Source organism: Siniperca chuatsi, linkage group LG11 (assembly GCF_020085105.1).
Source record: "Siniperca chuatsi isolate FFG_IHB_CAS linkage group LG11, ASM2008510v1, whole genome shotgun sequence".
Classification (NCBI taxonomy): Eukaryota; Metazoa; Chordata; class Actinopteri; order Centrarchiformes; family Sinipercidae; genus Siniperca; species Siniperca chuatsi.
Genome location: NC_058052.1, coordinates 1,111,105 through 1,133,483, shown reverse-complemented (window position 1 = coordinate 1,133,483; position 22,379 = coordinate 1,111,105). Strand labels below are relative to the sequence as shown.

The window sequence follows — 22,379 nt, the reverse complement described above, 5'->3', positions numbered from 1 at the left end:
ACTACGCACTGCCCTGCTCCTTAAAGGAGCCACACTGCTCTTATAACAAATAGGGAGGGAAGGTAAAGAAAGGCCGGGTTAGAAGGTGAGGATAGGCTGTGAATAGTCTCAAATGAGAACGATGTCATCATCCATCCTGATGTTTAACTGTGGACATCGTCATATGCCAGTTTGGTAGACATCGCCCAACCCTAGTGTGACATATGACACATCTGTCAAGTTGTTATGGCTATGATGTTGCCTGCTGACATGCGCTGACAAACGCACCTTTCACTCCTGCCAGCGCAACACAAATGCTGCTGATGCCTGATGAATTGATTTATGAAGTATTTGTTGTCCGAAAAATTAAGACTTAATTCTTCACTTTTTAAACAGAATTTGACATTTTTGGGCATGGGGAAGATATACAGTCATTCCAAGTCAAAAAGCTGAAGTCCAAGTGAAGTCACCAGTCATTAGTGTCGAGTTGCAAATCTTTTTTTATTTTGTCATGCCAAATCTAAAGTTACCAGATTTATGACTTGGGTCCAACTCGATTCTGACACTGACCACACCTCTGCCAACACAACTATTAATGTTACATATTGCATACCTGCCAACACTCCCATTTTTCCTGGGTTTCTCCCCTAAATCAAGGCCATCTCCTGACGCATGGCCCTCAAACTTTATTGTGAAAACACAGATCCAAGTTTTGGATGTTTGTTGCCAGATCGTCTATGGTCGTCTTATCTACACACACAATCCACACACTACATACAATTTCCACCCATCTGTCACTGCAACCTGGCAACCCACGGCCCTTAGATTGGTGTGTAGCTGCTCTCTCTCCACAGGCAGACAGGCCAGCTAAGTTACGTTAGATGTTGTTAAAAATGTCAGGGAATGACAGCGTCCCGTCACCCACCCCCACCCCTGCCACTGCTGAAAAAAACGGATTTTGAAACCTAAATGTTGGCAGGTATGCATATTGTGACCTGTAATTATACTGGCATTTCCCTAAAAGGGGCCCAAAGTACTCCAATTGTATAAAGTACTGTTATTGTCCAGAGGGCATTCCAAGGTTTAGCAGTTGTTTGCTTTAAAACACTATCAACAAACAAGTTCTGTCTCTATATCCCCTCTTTGTGCTCGCATACCATCAGCTGTTGGCTGCCAAATGGTGTCTGGTAAATGGAGTCTTTAGGCTACAGTGGCGAGCAGGACAGACTGGCACAAACTTCTGATGAAACGGCATCAGAAGGTTTTAGTCAGCTCTGGCACTTTATCTCCCTCACCAACATATAATTTCCAATCGTTCTACTTTTGCTTTTTCACTCCCTTTGTCCAGCTCGACCACTCCCGTTTCTACAGCTCCCTCATCTGATTGATCTCGCTTATTAAACAAAGACACTGAGATGAAAATAGGCCTAAATGATCCCTCATTGTTTTATAAGTCTCGCGTGGTCTTGTGAATAAAGCCAAAAGCTGGTGTCATCATTTTTCTGCCGATACGATTAGCCAAATTCCCCCTCTGAATTATGCCCCGGAGATTCATTAATTATGCAAATGATTACCGGGGCGCCCGGGCCAGAAAGTGCACACTGTAAGCACTGGAGCTGAACTCATTAGCACGCCCTCCTCCAGGCTGTATTTTAGCTGCTAATTAGCTCTGCCTAAACAAAATGGAGCAGTGCTGAAACATGCACATACTGAGAGCAGCACTGAGGATGAAGAGGATTATGGGGATATTGCTGGTGGCGGTGGGGATGATGAAAACAGCAAAAGTAGAATGAGAAGGAAAATAAATGACAGAATAATGAACTCAGTTCAAATGAATCAATCAATATAACCAACGATGATGATGACAGTGTTGAAAGGGATGTTGGTGACCATAATAATAAAGATGACAGTGATAACAGATGATGATGGTAAGTATGATCATTCATGAATTCATGAATGGGGGGGCAGTATAACTTTACATGGTATAGTGTAAAGCGCTTTGAGTGATTGGAAGACTAGAAAGACGCTATACAAGTACAGTCCATTTACCATTGATGATGAGGATGATGATCATGATCATGATGATTTTATTGGTGATGATGGTGAGGAAAACAGAGATGAGGATGATGATGAATGTGAGTATTAATAATTCTAATAATTTAATGATGATGAGGAGGAAGGTGATTTATTTGACCATGATGATGACGATGACAGCAATACAGATGGTGATGATAAAGATGATTTTTGTGCTTGACGACAACAATGATGATGATGGTAATGAGTACAATAATGATGATGATGATGAAAAAGATGGCAGTGATTGAGGTGATGGTGGTTATATTTAATGATGATCGACCCATTGAGCCTCCTAGCCATTGGCAGTTGACGATTCTATCGGGGGGGCGTATGCGTGCTATTGAATTACTTAATCACTTTACTAACAGTACTCTTAAATGTAGGCTGGGTTGTTACCGGGGCTTCGGGGCTAGCCCCCCTTCACTTCTCCAGCAGTTGGGAAACAACAGACGAGACTTTTCTTGGTCTTGAGAAGCTGCAGCGTTTATTAACTGATACACTGTAAGCTACACTGTACATTTACAGCCAGACTGACACCTTACTGCTAACCTTTTCCTCTGCTCCATTCACCGTCACCTTTCTGCCGCTCGCGCTCTCTCACTCGCTCCTCGCTCTCCTTCACTTGTACTCAACCACACACTTGCTTCGCACATATGTGGTTATTTATTAGCCTACAACAAGGAGACTTCTGAGCTCTGTTGTAGCATGATCTGTTCTGCCCGACCCTTAGCGCTGCTAGGTAGAAGACGCATCAAATTGTAAATGCGTGGCAGGCTACAGACAGAATGAATTAAAGTTAAACACAGCATGCAAGAGAGAAATAATGGTTTATTTATGTATGTACATGTACATACACCTTAGAATGCACCATGGCAGTGTTTTCTGGACCACAAAAAAGAAAATTGGAGAGCATTGGCAGCTAGATAGGCATGGGCGATTGATTCAATCCATCTTCAATTCTCAGTTAAATCGGCCCAAGCCCTGACAAGTATGATCACAATCATTCCTGGTAAAAATGATTATGGTGAAGAGAATTATATTGGTAACAGTGATGACAATGATGAAGGTGATGACAAACAATAATTGCGATTATGTTGATGATGTTCTTGAGTACACTGATGTGATGATGATGATGATGATGATGATAGTAATGGAGACTGAGGTGTGGCAGATGCTTGAGGTGATATTTAGTCCTAAGTGCATGTGACAGTTGGCAAGCCTTGGCATAGTTCCTGGTACACCACAGGACTCTGTGTGTGTGTGTGTGTGTGTGTGTGTGTGTGTGTGTGTGTGTGTGTGTGTGTGTGTGTGTACACTTATCTACCTGGTCCTCTAACTGTCACCGTCTGCTGTCTCCAGTTAATACACCTCCTGTCCTGCTCCCCATAAAGCCTCAAATTGAATTGAATTGGATGTCAGCAAATGTCTGCTGTCTCTCTGTGGCAATGTTGTACCACCTGTGCAGCCCGCAAGTCCTAAATGTCAGCCTCCTCATTTAGATTTTTACACCATTGGGTTTTTTTCTCGAGGCATATGTCACATTATGTGAAGAAATGTTTTGCCTTTACTTCTCAGCCAAACTGTTCACAGATGACTTGTAACTAGCTAGCTACTGTACATACATACTAATCTTGATAGTGTGCTATTTTAGCGAAAATGATAAAATGATAAAAGGCAAGCACAGATAGTCATCAATCTAACTGTGCCTTTGTGACACGTCGTCAAATTCACATTTGAAACTGTCACAATAAGCAAGACTTCCTCTCTCAGAAGAGATAGCTTTCATTTTATGAATTGTAACAATCCACACTGACTTACAGAGATGGTGTGCAATACAAAGTTGGGACACGGTGGACTTTTTGTATGAAGGATGTGTGGGTTTGTCAATAGATGTGGGCGCTTCCTTTATTTTACTTTGATTGGCTGGTTATGGATAGGTATGGGTTTTGCTGTGGTTAAAGGTCCCATGAAATGGTATCATTACTTACTTAATGTGATATCTTTCTCATTGAAACGGGTCAGTGAGTGGTCAGTCTTAAGTGTAAGCTAACTGGCTATGTGTATGGAGGGCAGTTTGATAGAATGGGAAGAAAGGCGAGCTTGTTGAAAAATTTGTGATTCCTTTATTGGTTGGGCTTTTCAGTGACACCCACTAGTGTAGCATGAGGTTATCACTGAAGGCAGTAGTAATAGTAGTTTGCAGGAACGTCAAGTGCCCATTTAATCTGATCTTTAAAGTCCCTATGTGCAGGATTTGAACATTTTTGAATTTGGTGACTCCTGGTGGTTAGGGACACTAAAATGAATGGCCTGAAGGCTACAAGGAATCGTCAGATTTTTCTACCAAAAAAAATAAAATGCAGTAATCACATTGAAATTCCATATTTGAAGTTGTATTCATTGATTATTTCAGCCACACAGTAATATCCATTTGGACACAGATTTGCGAGACTGTTCATTTGAACTCATAGAATAACATTACTGAATAGGTCTACACTCACACCACCACTATATTTTCCACTATTACATTTGTAGGCCTTTTGTTATGACATAAGTACTGAACAAAATCTACAGCTGTGTGATAATGCTGAAAATGTTATCACCATAACAATTCTCATATCATGTGATGATATGATTATTTTTATCATGTGATCATCATATATGCCATTTCTGTTGAATGTGCCACATTCCCTGTCATACAAACCCATGCAGGTAGAACCAAATGGCTTAGAAAATTAAATATTTAGAAGTGTTCATTAAATGGAACTTCCTTGGCTGGTGGAGAGAGATTAAAGCTGCTACAGCATGTTTAGATTTGAGCATGTCTGACGGCTGCGCCCCCAATGGTCGTTTCAAAAATGACTCGGTGTGGCAGACAGCATTGCATGCCACTTGAACAATGTTTGTAGAAAGTAGAAAGCTCACATGTAAATTTTGTATGTTTTATTAATTAAACTTGAGAGTAACTTCATATGTTTTTTTGGAGAATTCACAGATGAATTCATTCATTTGGGTGATTGTTAACTGAACTTTTGTTAGGAGACTGCATTCTCTTTTGTCCCACAATCCTGAGAGCCATTGAACGTAGCATTGGCCAGTCTGACCTGTGACCCGGAAGTCACCAGGTCAAAAAGGTCTGCGATCATTGGTTCTGTCTCTTTCTCCTGGAATCCTTCACTGTGGCGGACAGCCGTGGCTGTCTCCCTGCTCACCAGCAGACACCCACCTGAACTCTCCTCCTGGGTTCGCTATATAATCTGTTCGGAGCAGAAACACACAGCAGAACCGAAGTCTTTGATCAACAAAGTTTAGCACAAACGGCTGCCACACACAAAGCCTGCCAGCTGACTTCACATGCTAACAGGAGCACGAAGAAAGTTGACGCCGAGCCGTTAACTCTGTAAGGACAACCACATGCGGAGCGACCGGCTTCCTCCGACCTCTACAAGCGGACAGGAAAAGATGCTTCCACAGTAGAACCACAATTCTTCCCAGCTTGGCTCGTCTACAACAGACTGACTGCCACCTAACAGCAGCACCAAAGCCACCTCTCTTTCCCTCCCACGGACGGGTAACATAACAACTGGGCACGGCATAGAGTAACAGTGTAAATAGCTAGTGACGTTACTGATGTGGGGATTTTTTAGGTTTTGTTGTTGTGACGTGTTTATCTCTTAAGTTAATTTGGCAGCCTAAGTTGATGTTAGTTTATGTTATGCTCCACACAGACAGTCTTTGCATGCTTTGCAACTCATTTTAACTTGGCACCGTTATCCTAAACAGATCATACACAATCTGTACACCTCTAGTTTGGCCCTTAAAGACAGCCACACCCGGTGGAGAGTAACTTTAAAACTCCGCTGCGCATGTTCCTTTGTTTCTGACCACGTGGGTTCATTCGTGCACGCGAGACATACGGAGGCAGAACAAAGAAACACACACACATTCCTTTTGGTGCGCACACACAACACACACACACACACAGACACATAGACACACCCTTTGTTCTGTAGTTTAGTGTTTAGAGTTAGACTTCACATTTTGTGTTTTGCTTTGTTTATCTTTTAAATAAATGCTTGTGTATAATTACGCTGGCTTCTTTAATGTTACACAAGAGTGGGTAATTTGCCAACCTCTTCTATGTTGAACTCCAAATCCTTCAACCTACTAGCTATTGGTGGTAATTCTGGTTATAGTTATTAATTAAATTATTAATCTGAGTTCCAAATTGATAGTTTAATGTATTTTATGAGACTGAATCAATTAATTAGCTATCATTTCTCTTCTTTAAGAAGAGTGGTGCCCCCGAGGACTTTATTCATTAGTTATTTATGATTATCTTTGATAATTCTTATGAACTCCATAATTAATTGATTGCACCTACACAAGTGGGTGCCCCCCTTTAAACATTGTAAATCCCAACTTTTTATTCATCTTTAATCTGGTTTAATCAGATTGATGTGTTAGAGAAAGATGCAGAGGTCTATTCTGGTGTGGGCAGTGTCCAAAATTAGCTTTTTGACTCACTGGCCAATGGGACTGGTAGATGAAAAAATCCACCGGCCAAGCATATTTTTACCAGCCAAAATAATACATTTTTGTGTCACATATACATTTGTTTCAGTACATTTCATTGAGATAAGTTATTATGTTAAATACAACCTCAGCACATGCTGACGTGAGGTAAGCGTATTGTCTCATTTCTGGTCACCGGTGTTTGTGTGTTACTAGTAGCGTATTTTTGCTGCTCTAGCTCATGACAGTTCATTTTGTTCGATTCTTCATTATAGTGATCAACTATCTGCTATACATTTAAACATACACTAGTTCTGCTCAAGCACTCGTAGCTCTCTCCTTTTAACAACTTTCTCTCTAATCCCACAGTTTAAACGCTATTCATTTTTGCTAGTTACCTTCTTTAACTTAGCAGCTAGTGATGGCTTCTCTCTCTCCCTCTCCCTCTCCTGCTCTCTCTTGCTCGGTGTGTCAAATGTTTAGCTATTCCTCTGCCTCCTTTAGTGATAATGGTACATGTAATAAATGTAGTTTTATTTGTAGCATTGGAGGAGAGACTTAGTGAATTGGAATCGTGGTTCCGCACCATGGGAACTCAATCATTAGCTGTTGTAGTTAGCCAGCCCCCAGTAGCCGGTGTGGACGGACCAGAGGTATCTCCTGTTAGCCGTCTCCCGGCAGCTCCCAAGCAGCCAGGAAACCAGGGAGGCTGGGTGACTGTCTGAAGGAAGCATAGCCCTAAGCAGAAGCCCACGGTTCACCACCATCCATAGTCAAATGTATTCCTGGGGCCAGAGCGGGTGACGTTGAATCCTATTTAAAACTGCTGGCTAAGAATAAACGTAAATACAGTAAGATTGTTATTCATGTCGGCGGTAACGACTCCCGAATATGCCAATTGGAGGTCACTAAAGTTAATGTTGAGTCGGTGTGTACATATCCAAAGACAATGTCGGACTCCGTAGTTTTCTCTGGGCCCCTCTCAAACCTGACCAGTGATGACATGTTTAGCCGCATGTCTTCATTCCACCGCTGGCTGTCGAGGTGGTGTCCATCAAATGATGTGGGCTTTGTAGATAATTGGCGGACTTTTTGGGGAAGACCTGGTCTGATTAGGAGATATGGCATTCATCCCACTTTGGATGGAGCAGCTCTCATATCTAGAAATCTAGAGTTTATTAGTGGACCTAAGCCATGACAACTCAGAGTTGAGACCTGGAGGCAGAGTTGCAGTCCTACATGCTTCTCTGCGCTTCCAGAGCAGTTACCCACCCAAAACTCCTTAGTGAAGGTGTCTGCCCCCCGACCACTTAAATTAATAAAACCTTAAGTTAACAGAAGAGGAGTTATACATAAAAACCTCAACAAAAACTCTGAAATAGCACAACAAAATAGGAGAATTAAATGTGGACTCTTAAACATTAGATCTCTGTCATCTAAAGCTGTACTGGTGAAAGATTTAATATCAGAGTATCATATTGACTTATTCTGTCTTACTGAAACCTGGCTGGGTCAAGAAGAATATGTTAGCCTAAATGAATCCACTCCACCCAGTCATATTAATACTCATATTCCTCGAGGCATCGGCCGAGGAGGTGGAGTTTCAGCCATCTTCGACTCAAGCCTATTAATCAACCCTAAACCTAAACTAAAGTATAACTCATACGAAAGCCTTGTTGTTAGTCTTTCACACCCGACCTGGAAAACAGCCAATTCTATTTGTTATAGTGTACAGCACTCTTGGTCCTCATTCTGAATTTTTATCTGAATTCTCAAAGTTTTTATCAAGTTTAGTCTTTAAAACAGATAAAGTAATTATTGTAGGTGATTTCAATATTCATGTGGACATTTAAAATGATTGCCTTAGTACTGCATTTATCTCGTTATTAGATTCGATTGGCTTTTGTCAGAGTGTACATAAAGCCACTCACTGTTATAACCACACCCTCGACCTTGTTCTGGTATATGGCATTGAAATGTAACATTTTATAATCTTTCCACAGAATCCTTCATTATCGGACCATTATTTAATAACTTTTGAACTGCTATTACTAGACTACATGCAATTAGGCAAAAACTCCTACTCTAGATGTCTATCTGATAGTGCTGTGGCTAAATTCAAGGAAGCGATCCCATCTGCATTTAATTCAATGTTTTGTTTCAATATAACAGAGGACTCCTATGCTAATTTCAGCCCCTCCCAAATTGACCATCTTGTTGATAGTGCTGCTCACTGCGAACGACACTCGATTCAATCGCCCCTCTAAAAAAGAAGATAATAAAACAAAGAAGGTTAGCTCCATGGTATAACCCCCAAACCCGCAAATTAAAGCAAACATCACGAAAACTTGAAAGGAAATGGAAGAATCTCGTTTAGTCTGGCAAGATAGTCTTAAAACATATAGGAAAGCCCTCCATAATGCCAGAGCAACCTACTACTCATCATTAATAGAGGAAAATAAAAACAACCCCAGGTTTCTTTTCAGCACTGTAGCCAGGCTGAAAGAGAGTCATAGCTCTATTGAACCATGTATTCCTGTAGCCCTCAGTAGTAATGACTTCATGAGTTTCTTTAATAATAAAATTTTAACTATTAGAGAAAAAATTCATTACGTCCTACCATCAACCGGTACCGATTTATCTTCAAACAAAGGAACCTTAGAAACAACTGTAAAACCTAATATATTTTGACTGCTTTACTCCTATCCGCCTTCTTCAGCTAACTTCGACGATTAATTCATCTAAGCCATCAACCTGTCTCTTAGACGCCATTCCAACTAGGCTGCCTAAAGACCTTTTACCCTTAGTTAGCGCTTCTTTACTGGATATGATCAATCTGTCTTTATTAACAGGCTATGTACCACAATCCTTTAAAGTAGCTGTAATTAAACCGCTTCTTAAAAAGCCCTATTTTGATCAAGGGGTTTTAGCCAACTATAGACCTATATCTAACCTTCCCTTTCTCTCTAAGATCCTTGAGAAAGCAGTCATCAATCAGTTGTGTGACTTTCTAAATAACAATAGTTTATTTGAGGATTTTCAGTCAGGATTTAGAGTGCATCATAGCACAGAGACAGCACTGGTGAAAATTACAAATGACCTTTTAATTGCATCAGACAATGGACTTGTCTCTGTACTTGTCTTGTTAGATCTGCATTCGACACCATTGACCATCACATCCTATTACAGAGATTGGAACATATAATTGGTATTACAGGAACTGCACTAAGCTGGTTTAAATCTTATCTATCAGATAGAGCTCAGTTTGTATTTGTTAATGGGGAGTCCTCTATGCACCCCAAAGTTAGTCACGGAGTTCCACAAGGTTCTGTGCTTGGACCGATTCTATTCACCTTATATATGCTTCCTCTCGGCAATATTATTAGGAAACACTCCATAAACTTTCATTGTTATGCAGATGATACCCAATTATATCTATCGATCAAGCCAGATGAAACTAACCAGTTAGCTAAACTAACGAACTAAGGAACCTCAGAGTTATCTTTGATCAGGATTTATCCTTTAACTCCCACATGAAACAAACTTCAAGGACTGCCTTCTTTCACCTAAGTAACATCAGGCAAAAATCAGGCACATCCTGTCTCAAAATTATGCAGAAAAACTAGTGCATGCATTTGTTACTTCTAGGTTGGACTATTGCAATTCCTTATTATCAGGCTGCCCGAATAAGTCCCTTAAGACTCTCCAGTTGATCCAGAATGCTGCGGCTCGTGTACTGACAAGAACTAAGAAGAGATCATATCTCTCCAATATTAGCTTCTCTGCACTGGCTCCCTGTAAAATCCAGAATATAATTTAAAATCCTTCTCCTCACCTACAAAGCTCTTAATGGTCAGGCACCATCATATCTTAAAGAGCTCATAATACCATATTACCTGACTTGAACCCTGCACACCCAGAATGCAGGGTTACTTGTGGTTCCTAGAGTCTCCAAAAGTAGATTGAGAGCCAGAACCTTCAGTTATCAAGCTCGTCTCCTGTGGAATCAGATCCCAATTTGGGTTCGGGAGGCAGACACCATCTCCACATTTAAGAGTAGGCTTAAGACTTTCCTCTTTGATAAAGCTTATAGTTAGGGCTGGTTTGGGTGAGTCCTGAACCATCCCTAAGTTATGCTGCTATAGGCCAAGACTGCCGGGAGACTTCCCATAATGCACCTCTTTCCTCTCTCCTCCTCTCCTCCTCCATCTGTATGCATTTTTATCCTATTACTGCATGTTACTAACTCGACATCTTCTCTCTCCCGTAGTTCTGTGCTTTGTCGTTTCTCTCCTCTCTTTTTCTGTCGCTTTCAGCAGGTATTTCTGCCTCCAGAGCTGCAGCTGCAGAGACTGGATCTGTGGTTGTGGGCCACTTGCTGCCCCCATGTTCCTGCTCTACAGTTGTTGTTATTGGCTCTGTTACCAATACTGTCATTATTATTCCTATAGCTGTCATTTCTATTATTATTAATTTATTAATATAAATGTTACCACTACCATTACATTATTACTATTTCAAAAATAGTGATAATAAAACACGGCAGTGGCAGATGGCTTCCCACCATTGAGTCTGGTTCTGTCCAAGGTTTCTGTCTGTTAAAAGGAAGTTTTTTCTTGCCACTGTCGCCAAATGCTTGCTCATGGTGGGATTTGTTGGGTCTCTGTAAATAATATAAAGAATACGGTCTAGACCTGCTCTATAGGTAAAGTGAATTGAGATAACTTCTGTTGTGAATTGTCGCTATATAAATAAATTATTTTAGAAAATAATTTTAATATATTGATCAACGGTTAATCAATTCGAGCCTGAATGCAACTCAAGAAGTCTTGATCTCAAAATTCAAGCTATTAAATGTACTTAAGGATCAAATATAGAAGTATGGGACTAACACAGGACTTTCACACAGGAGGGGGTTTGTTTCCCTTGTGAAACCATTAATCAATGTTTTATGTTTGATTGTTTTAAGGAAGCAGTTATTTTAACCATGATCTTTTCCTAAATCTAACCAAGTAGTTTTGTTGACTAAACCTAACCAAACTGTGACCGTCACCTGAAATGTTTCTTAGCAAGCTTTATTTTGAAAGTCTAACTGGACTGCAGAATGAGAACATGTTGAAAATGTGACACAAAACGTGACATTGCCACGGTGGACCGTTTGGTGTGATAACGGATTGCAGCAGCAGACTGGCGGCAAGTGATAGTTTAGCAGAGTATCTGATGTCCCATACGATAAACAGTGCTGTAAATGTAGGAATGGTCATGACGGTCAATTTCGCGGTACTGTTTCGAACGTAAATCATTACATTTTAGGGTGAAGACTTGGTTTAAGGTTAGTGTTAGGTTTAGGTTAAGGTTAGGGGTAGGGTAAGGCAACTTTTGTTCATCTTTCCACTTTTATTCTATGTTTTTCAACCAGCTGACATGTGATCACACAGACAAAATACTGTGATATTCTGATTACAGGATCAATGCCAGACAGACAGAATAAAACTTAAAGAGTTATTCTTACCAGCTCTGTCATCCACAACGAGTTTGGCCAAAATGTCGCCAAGAGCTCTGCATTTTTAATTACAATACAGGTTTGTCAGGCTGTGATGATCAACATGATGTGATAGAGGTTGTTCAGGTTAAATTCTATAGCTGTTCCCCAGAAACACAATTTTAAAATTCTCAGTTATTTGTGGATCATTACCAGGATCACGTTTATGTCGCAATATGAAGATTAAACAGCAATTACTTCCCAGATTATTAGCAATTTGAAAGCAAAACAGTCAAATCTTACTGACTGTCAACTTACTGTCAGTGCATAATGACAGGGAGAACCCTGTGTTTAAAGCAGCGTTGTCAAAATTATTAAAATTCGATTATTCCTTCTAAAAAAAGTACATGGGTTAGAACCATTCGAATATCTATTTTTGTGCATTATGTCCATAAGAGGGCAAACCAATACTACGAGAGACATAACTAACTTACTTGTATAGGTACGTGGCTGTTTGGGTGGAATTCTGGACATCAGACCATGCTCATTTGGGTGCATATTTTCAAGATGTGAAGATTTATGTCTGTTTTTTTTTAACATGACACACATTGCTGCTGTGGACTTCAAATACTTTTATTACTTTTTATTAACCCTTTCAACTCCTTGAGCCATCGATGCACACAAACTGTTTTGCAAACTGACCTGACTAACAATGTATGGAATATTCCGGCAGAGCAACTCTCCCAAATGCCAAACAACGAGCAAGGTGACACGCATCGAAGGAGATGAACCAGGAAACAGGGTAGAAGAGCCGGTCTCAAAACTAAACTCAAACGGGAAAATAAATACAGACTGCTACACTCTGTCATCCTCAGCAATGTCTGCGCCTTGTATAATAAGGTAGACTTAAAACAAATGTTGACTCTATGTACGACTATAGAAATGCTTGCATCATAGCATTCACAGAAACATGGCTTGACAGTCGCAACAGGGAGGTGAAACAGGCCATCAAAAAAGGCTAAAGTAGCATAAAAAACAGAATTGAACAAAAATTCAAACAGGATTAATCAGGTGGCCTGGCAGGGGATTATGACCATGGCAGCAGTTAACTCGGTGAGCCTGCCCCCAGCCCACAGAAACCTGTCTGTGTGGCTGGGAGTACTGATAAATCCCTTCCCAATGACCTCAACTTCTACGCAAGGTTTGGGAAAGATCCCTAATCACAAATGGCAGACAACATCAGCAGCCTGACCCCAGGTGACCTAATCATTATTACTGCCAACACTGTGGGAAGGTTCCTGAAAAGGACACAAGCCAAGAAAGCCCCTGGCCCAGAAAACATCTGCGGCCATACACTGAAACACTGTGCTGAGCAGCTAGGAGTACTCCAGCAGCTACTCCAGAGCTCTCTAGCTACTTCCACCAGCATGGAAACACTCCACAATCATCCCCATCCCCAAAAGAGCAGCCCCAAGGTCCTGAATGACCTCAGACCTATAGCCCTCACCTCCTTCATCATGAAGACCCTTTAAGAGGATTGTGAAAAGCCACATCACTAATGCCACAGCCACACAGATGGACCCTCTTCAATTTGTTTATCATGCCAATAAAGGGGTCGACGATGCCAAACTTTTCATACTGGACACTGTCCATAAACACCAAGAGGGCCCAAACACATCAGCTCAGCTCCTGTTCGCAGACTTCTCGTCTGCCTTCAACAACCTACAACCTGGCTAAAAAACTGATTGACTGACTGCTTCTACCTGGATCAACAGCTAATTTTGTGGATCATGGACTTCCTCACCCTAAGAACACAGAAGGGGCTGGTTAGTAAAAGGCTCTCCGACATCTGTCACACATCTACTTGCTCCCCCCAGGGCTGTGTCCTCCTGCTGTTGATCCTGTATACAGATGACTGCAGAAGCCTCCATCCTAATCGCCATCTGGTGAAGTTTGTGGACAATACCATTATCCTTTCCCTGCTCTTAGCTTCTGCCCAAGAATCAGGGTCCTGTCCTTTGTGAGTTCAAGGAGACATTCGTGGACTTCACCAAGCATGGAGTGGGGAGGAATGCTGCCATAATTCATAGATAACCAGTGGAAGCAGTACACCAGTGCAAATACCTGGGCACTGCCATTGATGACAAACTGCGTTTTGAAGCCAGCACAGAGGTGATCATCAACAGCGTCAGTATTTCTTGAGGAAGCTAATGTCCTTTGGGGTAAGCAGAAATATCTTCACTACATTTTATAACTCCTTCATTGAAAGCATAATAACCTTCTCATTCATCTGTTGGTTCCACTCTGTCACAATCCAAAACAAGAAGCGTCTCCAGAGTACAGATCTTACTGCATGATCAGCAAACACTCCGGAAAGCCCACTCCATCCTTCAAGACCCCACCCATGTCCAACACAGGGCCTTCGAATGGCTGCCCTCTGGCAGGCGTTTGCACTGCCCTGCAGCTATGCCTGCTAAACTCCAGTCTGCTCCTGGTCCCCTCCTCCTATGACTAACCTCCACACCTACTGGTCTGGACATTTGACCATCTGACTCTACCTCTTGCTACATGGTCACTGCTGTTTGTCATGTATTATCACTGTTGTGGACTGTACTGTCTCTGCCACAAGGTCACTATTTGTCTATCATGTATTGTCTTAATATGCCCTGTTTGTTTCTTTTTACTATGCCTGCCTCAGGAATTGCCCCTCTGAGATAAATAATGTTTTTTTAATTTAAATGAACCCTGCATCCAAGTGTGCCACAGGTGCACCAGATGAGCCTGGCCACCAAATTAAAAGCCCCCAATGCACTAGGCAGGGCGCACTTGACTGCGATCTGTGCCTTGCTGCTGGGTTCATGAAGATAGAGACCACAGTTGTTAAAAAATGAGGTAGCCTACTGATCTTCAACATGTCATGACATCATAACATGGCAGACCAAGAAAGGTCTTGGCTGCCAAACTAATCTCTGAACTCTGATCAGCAGGACTGAGAAAATGGATTTCACCTCACTGATCTTTACAGTAGTGCTTATTTTTCCACCACAGATTTGGTTCTATACCAATGACATCTTTGAGAATGCAGGTATCCCAGCACCAGAAATCCAGTATACCACAGCAGGAACAGGAATTATAGAGATCGTCGCTGGACTCATTGGGGTAATCTTACAAATTAGAGAGGTGGATTGGCATTGTGTCCAGAAGATATTTTGTAATTGATTTATTTGAGATAAAATAAGATAAGAAGATGGATATCAATCTCATGTCTGTGTATTACACAGCTGGAGTCAGGACATGGTTAGCCTAGCTTAGCATAAAGACTGGAAGCAAGTGGAAACGGCTAGCCTGGCTCTGTCCAAAGTTCAAATGTACAACCACCAACACCCCTAAAGCTCACTAATGAACACACTTTATCTCATTTGTTTAATGCATACACAACCAAAATGTGTTTCTTGATGAACAACAGTCACTGTGCTGAGCTTCCTGAGGCCAGATGCATAAAACTGTTTAGATTCAGCACTAAAACTCTCTTTTAAAGCTGTCCATACACATGGCTGTGTTTTATAAATATCACTTATTGTAAAACTGAGCCTCATTTCCACCCCAGTTAGGCATAAATGGATGTAGAAACTCCCTCAATCACCCGTTCGTATATTTACTTATGCCTGCTCCACCACTCATTAGACCTGTGTCTGAAAAGAACAGCAAAGAAGTAATGCTATTTCATATGAGCATTACACATGGCTCTGGCTATTTATAGCACCCATACCATTACTTCATCACACATATCTGTAAACCATCATCAACAGTGATATTTCAATCATTATTATTAAATGTCAGAAAGGTAATCAAGAATTTAGTTTATAGCACTGATATTGAAACAGACTTTACAAAGTACTTCACAATAAAGGATAAAAGAAACATAAATTGATCACAGAAGTAATTAATCAAAATTCATTTTAAATGTGCCTATGATTGGCATTTTCAGATCGCTGTGTAGACTGCACAAAAACAAACCAAAAAACAACTTAAACAATGATTTATGTAGGTTTCGTCTCTCACCTTATTGTTTATCTCCATACATCTCATCACATGCAGCTGGCTCTTGAAAACCAGAAAATCACACTGGTCTGAAGTATACGAGAGGTGCACACTATCTCACTGCACATTCTGTTTCCATAAATACCAGTTTATTTGTGGAAAGTGGCGACCCCTGGTTTCTGCTTGTCACAGTAAGATTGCCAGGTTTGGTACTGTCATGCCAAAACCAAAACCTGTGCTCACTGACTGTATCTGGCAACCTATGCTATAGCCAAACACACTGCACAGAAGTGCTGGATGGATGGGTACATTGTCGTTCGTCAAGAAATAGTTCCAGCATGTAACTCCCCCTGAAACCACAAACTGTGGTTTTGACATTTCTTTTTGTTAAACAAACAAGATACAACATGTTAATCAGTGACCTGTAGAGGTGTTGTTAGGTGTATATTTGAACTTTGGACAGAGCCAGGCTACAGTAGTCGTTTCTCCCTGCTTCCAGTCTTTATGCTAAGCTAGGCTAACCACATCCTGACTCCAGCTCCTGTACTTAACACACAGACATGACATTGATGTCCATCTTCTTATCTCACTCTCAGTATGAAGTGTTTCCCAAATGTTGAGTTATTCCTTTAGATACATTAAAGTTTACTGAGGTATATGTTCTTGCATCTGCAGGGTGTATTCATTTAACAGTGTCTGACATGAACTCTGTGTCTCCTCCTGTAGTGTTTCACCATAGAGAAACTGGGCAGGAGGCCTCTCATGATTGGGGGTTTTGCCATGATGGGCATCTGCAGTGCTGGAATCACAGTAGCCCTCATTTTACAGGTGTGTGTGTGTCTGGGTTTCCCTAAATGTCTTGTGACCCAAATCTTTCCAATACAGGGAGATGTGGGTGAAAGGCAAAGAGACAGCAAGCAAGCGCTCATCTCAGCAACTGCTAATGTGCCCTTGAACCTTTGTCCTTGTCAGCCACAGTGGGAATGTAGTTATTCTCCCTGTGTGTGTTTAAAGAGACATCACGACAAAACTCTGAATCTGACGAAATGACATAAGGTTATTTCTAGCAATTCTAATATTTAAAATCATATTTAAAAAACATTGTAATTCACCCTTTGTGGTCTCTTCTCCTTCTCCTTACCCATGTATATTAGTGTACTTCCATTATGCTCAGCATGTTTAAGGAGCTACAGGATTGTGCATATCTCCTATTCCAAAAATGTTGCACTTTCAGTCAAATTAAGCTTGGGGGGCTTTAATCCAGTGTGTGGATACCACATTTTTTTCTTCATTGTATGTTATTCTGCACTTGGCCTTAATATAAAGCAGTGAATGCGCACAAGTACCTGTCTGCATGGTAATCTTTCAAACGTATGGATCTATTTACACACACACACAGGCCTTCCTGCATCTTATTTCATCTTCTCACTGGCACCTGCAGCAACACAACATCAACACAGACCTTTGCATTTGTTAACGGAGTGCTGTTTTCGGTCTGAACACCACAGACAGACAAACACATACAGGCAATGTAAAGTTTATAATGCTCCTAACCTGCATGTTTTTGTACTGTCGGAGGAAACCCATGCTTACATGAGAACATGCAATCTCCACTCAGAAAGGCTCCAGCTGAATTTGTCTCTTCTTCTTTCAGTCACTTTCCTCCCTTCCCTTCCTCACTTTCTCCAAGTTACTTCCTGGATGAGACAAGTAGAAGTGAGGGAGGAGAGGAAACAAGCAGATGGAAAGACAAATGAACACACCCCAGATATTCAACAGGGGAATGAGTGTGGGGATGAACAGCTGTGCCTGTTTCACTTTCATTTGGCAGGACGCTCTGTATTCCTGCGTTGTCCTGTGAAACAATGGATTAAATGCAGGACTATGTTGCAGCAGACTGAGGTGTGATGCAGTGTTGGAAAAGGATGGAATCAAGTTTCCCATTAGGGAAAATAACTAAATGTGATCAGACTGACTTTTCATGTACTGTTTCTCCTCCCTGCAGACTCACTTATCGTTGATGCACTACATCAGTGTTTGCTGTGTGGTCGGCATCATCGCTGGCTTCTGTATCGGTCCAGGCAAGTTGCTCTATACTGTATGTTAAAGGACTGGTTCAGCCAAATTACAAAAAAAACATATTTTACACTCACCTCTTTTGATGATGTAGACCTAATTCAAGCTGTGCAGCAGTCAGACTCATTTGAGAGCGGAACCCCCTGTGTTGTTATGCACTACTAATATCCTGCCATGCTATAACAAGACACCATTAAAGTGACCATTGCATTAAACTGTTCAGGGTATAATTTCGCTCTGGTTATTCGTAATATCACATGGTGTCAGAGGAGCTGTGAACAGACACAGCATTTCTACAGCTTCCAGATAACTGCAAAGTTAGACAAACAGTCACGAGAAGTACAGGTGTGCACGCTGCTACTGTATATTCACTGGGAGAGAGAGGTTTAACACATTATGAAAACCTTACAAACAGAAGAGAAGCATGGAACACGCTGTCTACTTTCTAGTTATACTATGACTACAAATACACTTTGCACATTAACTTTTATTATTAATCTGTTGATTATTTTCTCAATTCAGTCAATTATTTGATCCATAAAATGTTCAGACTAGTAAACAATGTCCATAACAATTTCCGAAAGCTCAAGTTGACATATCCAAATGTCTTGCTCTGTCCGATCAACAGTCCAAAACCCAAAGTATATACCTTTGTACAGAATCACATGTTGCTCCTAGCCAGACCTCCTCTCTTGAAGCTAACCAAATTAGTAATGACCAGGAGTTATAGATTACATTATGGCATGAACAACCATAAACCAAAGTTTGAGTAAGGAATTCTCTGTGATCCCCTAAATAGCATGCATGAGCTAATAGAAACCCCCCAAAACAACTTCAAACCACCAGGGGAAAATATGCCCAAGACTAATTCAGCCCATACAGATACATACAAATGATCACTTTGGACAAGGCAAGACAACACCACAAGATATTAGCTCAACATCTACATATGAACTTCATTTTTCGGTTAATACCAAAACAAATGAATACAGAGATTCAGCAGCACAGCAAACTGAACAGCCAGCAGTACAACATCACTTGCAAGCATGCAGCAGCCATAAAGGGCAATAATTCATGCTCATCACAAATGGAATCTGAACAGCAAGAAGAGCTACAGCAGTGAAGCTGAACCGAGAAATAGCCAACAACAATGCAACCATAGCTAGCTTCCTGGCATTTCCAAGCAAACACAAACTGTACTGAGCCAAGACATGCAATGCCACTAGCAAGGAATGAAAGCACAAGCAGCACAGCAGCAGATACTTAGCTTAGACGCCCGCATAATGGCTAGTCGAAATCCAGTGAATAGGCCCCTGACAGAGTGGTCGCTGGCTTCTGTCCTGCAGGATCTAGACTGACGGCTGTTTGGCAACCAGCTGACCACCGAGTCTCAGAATGTGGACAGCGAGACGCACTGCCATTATTTACTCCTTAATTAAGTAGTCCATAACGAGAAGCACAGCATACCACTAGAGGGAAGTGAGGAAATATGTATGTTTGTCATTTCAATCTGATCTGACTGCAACTGAGAAGGGATGATTTTATCTCTTACAACAGTATTTTAAAATCCAGGTTACTTTATCTTGCACTTTCTGTTTGACTGCTCCACTTTCCAGGTGATACGTCTGCAGAGTTCAGGTTGCTTTGTGTTATTACATGGCTCCCTCTGCAGGTCATACCTTAAAAAATCTTTAGGGGTCTCTAATTTGAAGAGCGATTCAAAATGTATTGTAACTCCTAGAGCATCTCAAGCTATTAATCTTCATATTTACATAGAGTTTGTCACATCTGTTTATTAATAATGAATAAACAATTGTTAATAGCTATAGGAATCACATACTGTAAATTTCAAAATGTAAGGTATGTTCCCATATAATTTAGCTAACACTGTTTTCCACAGCATCTTACTTTGAGTGATAAATATTTGTTTTTCTCTATGCAATTATGCATGTTGTGACAAACCCATGTTATATGGGCCCTTGTAAGAGAGACAAATAATGCAGTTTTAATGATAGAATATAATAATAAAATATTAGTCATATGCTTTCTTTGATATATGACTCTCCCGCCCACATGCTGGCCTGGCCCTCACCAGATCAGCTGATTCTGTTTATCTCTAATTAGCCTTTCATATGCCTTATTGGTGTGACAGATGATGAATGAACATGAATAATCAAATCATGAACATAAATAATATTTTCCATACACAGCCACTCATCAGTAGAAATGCTGGTTGCTTGCACATATACTGTTGTAGACTCACCTGCACTTCCTTTTTAGAAACAAATTTGTGAAAAGAAAATGTACTGCTTAAACTTAACATAATGAAAACCCTTCTACTACCTCTGCATGGCTCCAGGAAATTGCCTCATGTGTGGCAAAATTATGTTCAGTCTTACAAAAAATAAGCACTGTGACTTTTTAGATAATATTTCATTTACATACAACAATTAGTACTATCAAATTCGATATGATGTGACAGCAAACACTAGCTCTGTTGGGGTGGAATATGAACAGAAGACTTATTATATATAAATAAATTAAGACAAATATGAACAATTTTGATTCGATTACTGTGCATATTTATAAATGACTAAAGGGGAACTCCACCAAGTTTCCACATTAAGATCAGTTTACTCGTCATGGTTAACACTACTCAGCATGTGAAAACAGGTACAGTATAATTCTTCTGTGTTTCTGGAAGACAATAACCCTGATGTCATCATAGTGATGTCATCAGGGTTATCTCAGTTTGGGATTGGAGACAACAAATGTATTACAGAAAGCCTGCAAACTAGAGGTGTTGAGTTTGAAAGATGTAGGCGTAATGAAAGGCATTATCAAGTTGCATTGTGGGAAATGTAGGATCAAGAGTTTTTGGAGCTTCACCCATACAAAACCCTAAAAGTTAGGATATCTCTGTCTCTGCTAAACAGATTTTGACCATTGTTCTCTTTAATCTGTCTCTCATGAGCAGCCCAACCTAATGGAAGTGTAATATTAAATCGCTAGCATGAACTCAGCACAGCATTCAACAGAAGTGTGTGATTTGTATGGATGTTTTTATATCTTTTGCTTTGCTCCTGTTCCAGCGGGGGTTCCCTTCTTGATCACAGCGGAGCTGTTCAAACAGTCCCACCGCCCAGCGGCCTACATTGTAGGAGGATCACTCAACTGGCTGTCCAACTTCACTGTGGGCTTCGTCTTCCCCTTCTTACAGGTGAAAGCTATTCTCTGTGCTGCCCTGCACCAGATTTCTCTGTCCTAAATGTTAATACCGCTAGGGGTGCTTAGGCTTTTTAACGATCACAAATTGAATGTGATCAGTGCTGGTGAATCTGATCACTGACCCCCCGCTTGGTCTGGTTCCAATCCTGATCTTGTTCTTCCCTGCGTGACTCTCTCTGAATGGTCACAGAGCACCTTGACAGATCAAATGATATTACAAACAGCCAGTTTAAAATCTCTTTCATACGTCTCATATGTTGACTCCAGTAATTGATCTGGCCTGCTGACAGTAACACGGTCTCACACTTGCTGAGTTCCACCAAGGTCTGTTGATTTTGCAGTCACAAAACTGCACGAGAAAGTGTGCTGTAAGAATCAACTGCTCCAAATCTTATTCTGACATGTTGGCTTACAGCATAGACAGACAAAACTATGAGACATTCAAAAGTTATAATGTTCCATTAGCTGCATAGCTACTGATAGATACTTGAAGTTGAAATAAATAATTGCATCAGAGTTATGACCGTGCAGCTTTCCCCTTTTTTTATGTCCTCCTGCAAGCCAGCATCTCACTGGGTGTGTGTTTTCCCTCTTCCCTATTTATTGAGAGAGAGAAGGTTGTGACATGCAACACATGTCCCTGGCCTTGATCCAACCAGGGACATTACAGTTATATGGTATGTGTCTTCAAGGTACAATGTGTAATTCCTGTCCGCATGTTCCAAACAAATAGGGGACAGCATTTTACCTCCTCCCACCCTCCTAGTCCCCCTCCCCCCGTCAGTACATATCTGTGCAACACAATACATGACGTTAGAAGTGTTACTTCTTCACATTCTTCTGGTAATGCTAGTTCGTTTTTATATATTTTAAACTAAAATTCTGGCCATATTTTAAACATTGTACCTTTAACCACTAGGCCACCAGATACTCTCCTTCCTCTTTTTTTGATTGGTTGTCTTGGTTGATACAGATGCAGTAG

The 22,379-nt window shown here is 40.9% G+C and overlaps 1 protein-coding gene across 4 annotated transcripts in view; it reads left to right on the top strand.

The window, feature by feature from the left end:
* slc2a15a (solute carrier family 2 member 15a) overlaps positions 1-22,379 on the top strand; it is a 45,532-nt gene that overhangs the window by 20,568 nt on the left and 2,585 nt on the right. For all 4 annotated transcript variants that reach the window (XM_044214984.1, XM_044214985.1, XM_044214986.1 and 1 more), the window contains 4 exons: positions 15,101-15,211; positions 16,820-16,921; positions 18,099-18,174; positions 21,262-21,389. In XM_044214984.1, the coding sequence (XP_044070919.1) occupies positions 15,101-15,211; positions 16,820-16,921; positions 18,099-18,174; positions 21,262-21,389 (417 nt within the window). The remainder of the gene's footprint in view (positions 1-15,100; positions 15,212-16,819; positions 16,922-18,098; positions 18,175-21,261; positions 21,390-22,379) is intronic.